This window comes from Amphibalanus amphitrite, unplaced genomic scaffold, assembly GCF_019059575.1.
Source record: "Amphibalanus amphitrite isolate SeventyFive unplaced genomic scaffold, NRLGWU_Aamphi_draft 000306F_arrow, whole genome shotgun sequence".
Lineage (NCBI taxonomy): Eukaryota > Metazoa > Arthropoda > Thecostraca > Balanomorpha > Balanidae > Amphibalanus > Amphibalanus amphitrite.
The window spans coordinates 676071-685034 of record NW_024881801.1 but is presented as its reverse complement, the minus strand read 5'-3'; the positions used below and the strand labels follow the sequence as shown (position 1 = coordinate 685034).

Below are 8964 nucleotides of genomic sequence, written 5' to 3'. Positions count from 1 at the left end.
AGTTTTAAGCGATTTTTCAACGAACAAACCCATTTAAATCAGAATGACTAAACGAGGTGACGTCACACTAACGGTCGCTCCATGTTGAAGATAGGGCCTTGTACAAGGCCCATTTTCAAATGAAGGGAACGAATTTCTTCAACACCAAGAGGCCGCGGGGGTTGCAACCTAGATAGATACCTAGTGGTTTCTGAACCTCGCCGCAAACTTGGCTATCTCAACTCAAACCCCATGTTAAAGGTGAGATAGTCCCTTTAAATACTTACAAGTTACAATTTACATACTGTAAATATGTACAGTATTTGAATATTTTAATACTGTACATATCTAAATGTTAAGCCGAAATAATTTTAATAGCTAAATATCTAGCTCGAATAACTTGGATAGCAAAAGCCAAAAGACCTACTTTACGGTAAAATGATCTTCCGCTCCAGAATGTTAAGTGGTCGTGGACGTGGTCTGGGCCTCGTTTCATAAAGCTCTGCCGTAACTTACACCTTTCCGTAATTCACACCCTTTCAAACTACGGAGCGCAAATGAAGCCGTTTCCGGCCTTATACGGCCTTGGCCGTTTCACAAAGCCACGACTGGAATTGTTTACACCTCCGTAACTAAGCAGATTTGCGTGGTTACCGTAATTTATCAAGCGTCCTAGAAATTACAATTTCATGTCAACACTTATTTTTTTACGAGAAATTATAAAACAAGTATGTTGAATTTAAATCTTAAAAATTATTTATGAAAAAACAAAGCTGATATTGATGACCATCCTTTATTAAATCAATATATTGAAAACAGCAGAAAGCCAGCTAAGCAGAATTGCCTAACTACGAAAGTGGCGCGACGCGGCGAATAAACAAAATTCCGATAGTGGCCACAAAAAGCGACTGGTACAGAAGATTCGCAGTTTCTTTTTCTCATTTTGGCTGTTCTTTCTTCCTCACCGGGCTCAACATTATAAAATACATTAAAAGTTAGCTTCGAATCTTCACATTAATTCAAATTCACGCAACATTTTTGTGCGTAGTTTAGGTACACCACTGATATCAAGAACTTGATAAAATATTTGGCGTTAATTACGTCGTTTTATGAAACCCGAATGGCATCAATTGGTCCGGAATCGAGCATTTGCCGTAAATGAAGCTCCGTAATTTCGATGGCGTGAATTACTCCGGTCCCCGGCTTTATGAAACCGAATTGGCATCAAATACGCCAAATCTGGCATAATTGACGGAACGCCGTAAGTAATTCCTTTTATGAAACGAGGCCCTGGTGGCCATCAGAACGCAACCGCCTACTAACGACACAAAACAACCCACCCGCCTGCTAACTACACAAAATGTGCGCCGCCACATCAGAGGACACCGGCTGCGTTTGTCGGTATCGACATCCAAAACATTTACATGGTCTCACAGAAAAGCATCAGTGTTCTGCGTCCCATTTAATTATGTACTCTATCATTAAACAACGCATCTAGAAACACCGTCTTTTCAGGAATTTTTTTTTGTCATCACAGCTTACATCATGCGTCGTAGACAGGCATTGTTATGAAGAGAAAAAAGCGAGTGCTGTCAGGTTGACAATTCAAGTAACTACTAAACTCATTCACCGTGCCATCTTTTCCGCGTTTGCCAGTGTTACGTGACAGCGAAGCCACGGCCATTCTATGTTATAGCCTAAGCGTTCATCACCGAGCTCATATTCTTTTTGTTCATTTTGGCTGATCGTGATAGGTGAGCTTATACCAAAATCGTTCTGTTCACTTCGACTGACCTGCAGCCGCTACTACTCGCTTTTCCTTCACTCCGTTTGAAACTGCGGGGTATGCTGTTCCGCAATACACCTATGTGCTGCGGCGCAGTCCGCAGTCCGCAGCCGCTTCGACGGCTAATCGTGGATTACTGTTGTATCCTTGTTTCATTCGAAGCCCTATCACATCCGCTCGGTCAACAGTGGCATATTACAACGGTTATATCGTTGTCCATGATATAAAATGTAAGATATCCTTTTTATATTGAACCCGGGGCTTCAAATGCGACTATGGCTGACATTTTCCGAAGCGATTTCGATAATGGCTTTGAGTGAATGAAAACTAACGCCCATTAATTTGCGTTTAATGGTGGTTTTCTACATATCTAGTCTCTTTTGCCCGTAGGCGGCAACCGGAAGGCTTACCATTAATGCTGTCGAATGTCGGCCGTACTGTGAACTCAAGCGTTTATCAATTGGTCCGTATTAAATTTCGCTCTTTCGCCCTATTACCATAAATTTGCACACTGTTTACTGACCACTCAGCTCAAATATGCTCACATATTTCTTTGCTACAATTCTCATTTCAATATTTTGATCAACTCTACGAATCACGCAGCGCCTTTTGCCCTCACAGTGCGGTGACCTCTGGCTGACCACGGCGCCCGGTCAAGGCCGGCGGGGATGGTGACGTCACCAGGGGGCGGGCCCTCGCTGCCCCGGCTGCTGCTGCTGAATATGGCGGCGTGCGGCGGCGAGCTGGGGTTCGCCTCTGTTACCACCATCGCGCCCACGCTGCTGAGACGCAGCAACTTCAGTGAGACGGCCATGAGCCTCACCATGGGCATCGGTAAGTTGGGACCGAAGTTTTAGGGTAGAAGGTTAGAAGGTTAGAGGAGACAGGGTTCACATTTAAATGCTTAGAAGTAACACACAATACCTGGTGCCACCTCTTTAATCGCATCGCTGCTATTCGGGAGAATTAACAGCCCTGTTAATTGACTATGGAGATTGGCATTAATTAAGAAGCGATACCATATCCAATCAAGACCATCGAACGTTATCGTGTCAATGCTCGAGATTGATGGCACTGCTGATTAATTGGTTTAGCCTTTTGACCTCCGTCAATGATCTTCGGGTGACCGGTCCGTCGCGATGATCCTCATGGTCGGTTGGTCGGTCAGTCGCTTGGTCCGTCGCGTCGGTGGGTCGGTCGGTCAGTCGGTCGGTCAGTCGGTCCGTCGCGTCGGGCGGTCGGTTGTTTGGCTGTTTGGTCGTTTGGGTTGAAGTAGGTTGGTTGGGGAAACACGTGTGGAAGTTTCTGTTCATTGTTCTGCCTATTTCACCTTTGCAACTTTTTCTGATGCAGCGTCCGTGCACTCAGTTCGGTATGTACAGGTGTGCAACGTGCAATATTGTGCAAAAGTCAGCTGTTGCTGATAACCATGCTCTCTCTCTCTCTCTCTCTCTCTCTCTCTCTCTCTCTCTCTCTCTCTCTCTCTCTCTCTCTCTCTCTCTCTCTCTCTCTCTCTCTCTCTCTCTCTCTCTCTCTCTCTTTCTCTCTCTCTCTCTTTCGCTCTCTCTTTCCATACTTTCCTATAGGAGCGGCCGAAAACTAGAAACGCTCAAAGCCTCATTAACCTATTTTCAAAATTCCAAACATGGCTACCGTCCTGAGCCTAATGCTACTTCTCGCCTCGAGTGAAAATACTTTACCTAGGCGACATCCTGAACCTGTATGGTATGGTATAGCAACCGCCTCGGAATGACAGGACCCACACCGGCCTCTGCGTGCATTTCCGTTCCTAGTAAGCGCTCCACCCATGCAAGGGGATACCAGGGCCTTGGAAATACCATTTCCGCAGTGATGAACCCTCTCTGCTTTGCCGACAGGTCCGCTGCTGGCGCTGCTGGCCATGCCGACGCTGGGCCGCTGGTCGGACCGCTGCAGCAGCCGGATGGGCCGCCGGAAGCCGTTCCTGCTGGGCTACAGCGCGCTGCTGCTGCTGGGCATAAGCTGTCTGACGGGCGCCGCCGAGCTGTCGGCTGCCACGGCCGGCCTCCTCTCGGCGGAGTCAGTACAGAGCCACGGTGTGCATGCGGGACCGGGCCGGGAAGGCGGTGGCAGCGCAGCCGCACTCGGTGTAGCGGAGCGTGCAGTGCACCTTCCGCAGGAGAATTGGTCGTTTTTCGGGGGCCCAGTGGCGTGGATGAGTGGTCCGTTTTCATGGGAGATACGTTTTACATGCCATGTGGCTTTATATGAGACTGCAGCTCTAAGCCAGACCAGACACGAGCACTCGTACCGACTTGGTAGTAGGGCGGTTTTCTATACTTGACGCTCCATTCGTTTCCAAATATTTGGACCAGAGGTGCTGCCATTTACATCACGGTAGATACTGTTCAGATATCATACAGACGCGTGCTGGATATTTATCCTCGTCTCAAACGATTCCGGTAAACATTAGCGTGGAACTTCACTCTTGTAAACATTTAGGCGCACATGGAAAATCACTTCGCTGACCTCGCGAGCCCTATGTGATGTAAGCAAACTGTGATGTGACCTTGGTGCGTGCGTCACTGACGTCCCGCTGACGGCGATGACGCGGCAGTGACGTCCACTGACGCGAGGTCCGTGTCCGACAGGACGATCCTGCTGCTCAGTGTGGTGCTGTGCACGTTCACCGCCCAGGTGTACTTCAACCCGTACCAGGCGCTCATCTCCGACATCTGCCGATCGGAGGAGGCCAACAGCCGCGGCTTCTCCGTGTTCGTCATGCTCGTCAACATGGGCTCCATCGGCAGCAGCCTGCTCTTCTCATGGAACTGGTTCTCAGGTGAGTGGAACTGGCGAGTGGAGACCGACTTGCCATCCTTCTTTGTTAGGCCCTAGACAAAATATCGAATGACAAAATATCGGATCACATGTCTGCAGTCAACGGATACTTTGATAGCAAACTACGAAAATATAAACACTCGAGCATATCTTAATCGATGTTGTATGCTGCGATGTAATATTTATTCGATGAATAGCCATGGAACATCTCCAGGCTCGATGTAAGGCCCTCCAGCAAAAGAGTGGTTAGTTAGCCTATGTGCTTTTGGTGTAATAACTTTGAATGACAGAGACACTCCTGTAAAATGACGCAATAGAAATGTGAAGAGGGTTCGTGCACACACTTCGGCAATGGTTTTCAACAGCCAATAGACGTATTCATCCATGCAGATCGCTTATTGTGATGTTGGCAACCAACCACTAAATACCTGGAGGGCCGTACAGCCAAGTCGTCCAGGCCAGGCTGTCTCCGATGACGTTAGTGATCTGAGTGAATAGTCGTAACGTTTGACTTGGTCTAACGTGAGGTGACACGATGTCTCCATTTGCAGACACGGTGTTAACATCCCAGCACATCACCTTCAAGGTGATAGCCGTGTTCATCACGCTGCAGACGGCAGTGACGCTCATCAGCGTTCGCGAGCCGCCGCTACTGCCGCCGCCGCTCGCGCCGCCGACCGCCAGCGACACCGCCAGCACCAACAGTGATGACGTCGGGTGGGTGTGGCACACAGAGCCCAGAACGTTCATATACTTTGTGACGTATTCGTGTTCGGATTCAGTATATGAGCATGAGCCTAGAGGGCGCTGATATTGGGAGGATAGACGTCACAGATGGAAAACGAGATCAGAAAAAATAATAATTCCGATTTATGTGGGTAAGAGACTGCATATGACCTGCTTTGAACTCTGATTTGACGGCTACGTAAGCGTTCGTACTTTCATATTTCGTTACCCGACTGCCGGCGTGATGTGGGGGAATCGTGTGGGTCATGCGGACGTGCGGACTACCTGCATGACGTGAAGTGAAGAGAAATAGTTAAACACATTCGCCTCAGTTTGCGCCGTGCTGCCATGGTTTCAGATACGCCAGCGACTCAGAGCAGGGCTCGCCTCTGATCCGGGTGCGGGGCCGCCGGTTAGCGGTGCTGCGTCACGGGGGTGCCGGCATTGGGGGCACCATCAGCAGCGGTCTGGACGGCCGGCGGATACTGCGTCGACTGCTAATCACCCCGCTCCAGACCACGGCGCGGCTCGTAGGCCAGGTGACTATGTGTGGGAATTTATAGATCCACCTCGGTGTCTATGACGCACTATTTTTGGAGCATTCTGAACTCTCGATGTGCAAGAAAATGTCTGACCTACGTCACGTGTATTGATTGTTCACCATTGGGTCGCATTTATGTGGAACTCACCTTCGCCAAGCTCGTCTGACGTTATGCCGTGGCTATTTTCGCAGATCCTGCTGTGGCCCTATCAGATCTTCCGGGAGGTTTACGACGCGCCGATGGTTTTACGCCGACTCTTTATTGTTGATGTGCTCTCGTGGACTGCGCTCATGTCCTTCTACATGTTCTTGGCCGATTACATGGGACAGGTAAGTCCGTGAAGCAGACTTGCATTACAATACAGGCCAAGAATGTTGAAAAAATATATCGTAAACTGATCAAGACACCAGAATCATAAGTTTGTCGTTAGTTGCCGTTTATATGAGCGTGCGATATATTGTGTATTGTGTATGACCGTATACCTATACAACCATATGCATGACCGTGTATGTAGATGTCTTTTACGCATCCTAGCTTTCCAATAAGCGTCTCGGTCTCATCTGACCTGGCTCACCCTCAGGCGTTCGGGGGTCGAGCAGAGGACCCAGAGGGCTCTGAAGGTCGGGCCAAGTTTGACGCGGGTATCCGAATAGGCTCCCGAGGACTTCTCATAGACGCTGTCGCCGGTAAGACGTTTGTATCCCCTCCCATGTTCGTTGTTTGTTTATGTCGATTCGTTGTAGAGCCGACCGGGTCATGTTGCTGTCTGGTTGTCGCTGCACCAGACACAGTGTTTACGTGAAGGGTGACTCAAATCCACGGTTGCTCCTGCAATTCGTACCCAGTAACTAATCCGTGCTAACGTGCGAGGAACATAGGCTGCAGTGATCTCTGTTCCTACATATAAAAAGTGTTTAATGCAATTTATGTAGACATTGTCATTAATGTGTCATCTTTATTCGTGGGAAAACGGTGCGAGGCACATACGAGTACATATATGATTATGCCTTTGCTTTTCGAAAGCCCAGCCTCCCGATACCAGAGACCGACTTTTCTCGTTCTTTCTCTTCCAGGTAGTCTGTTCAGCCTGTTCTGCGCACCGTTGCTGACGCAGCGCCTGGGCCGGCGCGGCACCTACGTCCTGTGTCTGTCGCTGTTCAGCGTATCCATGATGATGTTACCGCTGACATCGTCAGTGCCCGTGATATACCTGTTGTGCACGGTGATGGGCTGCGGGTACGCCATCCTGGGCACGATACCCAACAGCTTGGTAACCCTCTACCACTATCAGCCCAAGGTGAGCCATTCGTTTAATTGTATACTGACATTAAAGTAAGAAAAGTTCAGTTTTCTTCCGAATTCGACTTCTTTTATGACTCATTCACTTAACACTTATTCGTATAACTAGATTTTAACAAAACTTCTTCCTCGCCTTCTCCTTCAGATTTTCTTCGCGGACAAGCCGTCGAGCGAGTCGGCCGGTCTGGGTGAGAATTTCGCCATCCTGGACATGTCTTACTGCCTGGCGTCGATCCTGCCGTCGCTGACGCTGGGGTACCTGGTCGACACGTTCGGCATGCCGCAGCTGTATCTTCTGCTGGGAGGCCTGCTGGGAGTCGTGTCCGCTGCGCTGGCCACCACGCTGATCTACAGGGCTGAGGACATGCCGTCCGCGGTAAAACCTCCTTCTCCTCCGCCGGAGATGACGGCGACACCGCTGGAGCTCGTGAGCTCGCCTCCGCCGGCTCCGTCGATACGAACCTCCGAGGCGCTGGTGTAGCGACTCCTGCCGTCAAAATCGGCAGGGCAGACTGTGATCTGACGCGTCCCTAATCTGTGATCGCAGAACCGTATAGCCATCACGTGCCTACGGGGTACCGGCGACCGCAGCGCCGTGCCTCACTGTAGAACTAGCGCCGCGAACAACAAATGTCTGTCGTAACATTAGCAGTGTATTCTCGTGGGGGGGGGGGGGGGGGGGGGTGGAGAGGGACTGGTAAAGATTGATATAAATCTTTAAGGTTTATCACCGTTTTACATACTGTTTGTAGGAATGGTTTTGTGGAAAATGACAATAAGGCGTGTTTTTAATGACTCTATCCTATTTTATCACGTTTTTACTGTACAAGGCTGACAGGGTGAGGCCTATTCAGTTTTGTTTTGAAGTTAGCGCAGGTTGATCTAAATGATAAAAAACGGTGATTGACGATGCATTTTGGGTTAAGCAAGCAAACTTGCAAGATTTTATTGTGATGTGCCACGAAATAATGATTTGGTTCTACTGACTAGTGAGTAGGTATCAATGCGACTGCACCGGCATCATCCGAATGTACGGACAAATTTTCTTTAGATAAAAAGCTCCGACAGTGTTAGCATTTAAACGAAACGACGTAGCCTGTAGGCACTGGCGGTCGCAGGGGGGGGGGCCACGGGGGCCATGGCCCCCCCTTTGGTGCTGAAAGGTGGGGCCATACTATCTTTTGGCCCCACCTTTCAGATCGAACAAAAGTCCTAGAAAAGCTTTTCGTATGTTTCATTTTCTTTCTTGCGCCATCAAAGGACGTAAATTTCACTCATGAGTGGGCTCAGTTTCGCATTCTGTCAATTTGGCGGTCAGCGTCGCTGGCACCGGTTCACGAGTATGGCCGGATCTTATATGGAATATCAGCGTGGGTTTACTTAAGGCTCTCGTAGGCCCAGCATTCAGCAATGGCTGGCATGAGACCCTCTTCGGCAGTGGCGGGTGGGCCCTGCTAAAGGAGATTGGCTCCAAGACACTAAAGTAAGACCTCAAGGGTTGGTGCTGTGCACCTCAGAAGCCCGGTGGTGATGCCGTATGCCGGCTTGGTTTCTTAAGGATTAGCGTGGGACCTTCGGGGCCTGCACAGAGTTTGCATGAGCTAGTATGTAATCTCAGAGGCATGTGTGTAATGTGTACACAGTGGCGGTCGCGGGGGGCCGGGGTGGGGGCATCAGGGCCATGCCCCCAAAGGTCAATAAAGGGGGCCATCATATCATTTGACCCCCCCCCCCTCAAACAACCAATGGGCCCCCATATAGGTGTATGGGGCCCTGGCAATTATTCGATCGTCACGAGGCTAAAAAAAAAAC

At 49.4% G+C, this 8964-nt stretch overlaps 1 protein-coding gene across 1 annotated transcript; it reads left to right on the top strand.

The window, feature by feature from the left end:
• The first annotated feature begins 2100 nt into the window (after window positions 1–2100).
• On the top strand, window positions 2101–8251 carry LOC122388017 (solute carrier family 45 member 3-like). The gene is made up of 9 exons (XM_043378753.1): window positions 2101–2599; window positions 3643–3823; window positions 4396–4586; window positions 5137–5302; window positions 5670–5850; window positions 6045–6182; window positions 6434–6539; window positions 6927–7150; window positions 7298–8251. The coding sequence occupies exons 1-9, from the start codon at window positions 2434–2436 to the stop codon at window positions 7631–7633; spliced, it is 1689 nt and encodes a 562-aa protein (XP_043234688.1). The 5' UTR covers window positions 2101–2433; the 3' UTR covers window positions 7634–8251.
• The last annotated feature ends 713 nt before the right edge of the window (window positions 8252–8964 follow it).

Coding starts and splice junctions, on each gene's coding strand:
- LOC122388017 (XM_043378753.1), top strand. CDS start 2,434: ATGGTGACGTCACCAGGGGGCGGGCCCTCGCTGCCCCGGCTGCTGCTG. Junction 5,303..5,669: donor ACCAACAGTGATGACGTCGG/GTGGGTGTGGCA, acceptor CCATGGTTTCAG/ATACGCCAGCGACTCAGAGC. Junction 7,151..7,297: donor TCTACCACTATCAGCCCAAG/GTGAGCCATTCG, acceptor CTTCTCCTTCAG/ATTTTCTTCGCGGACAAGCC.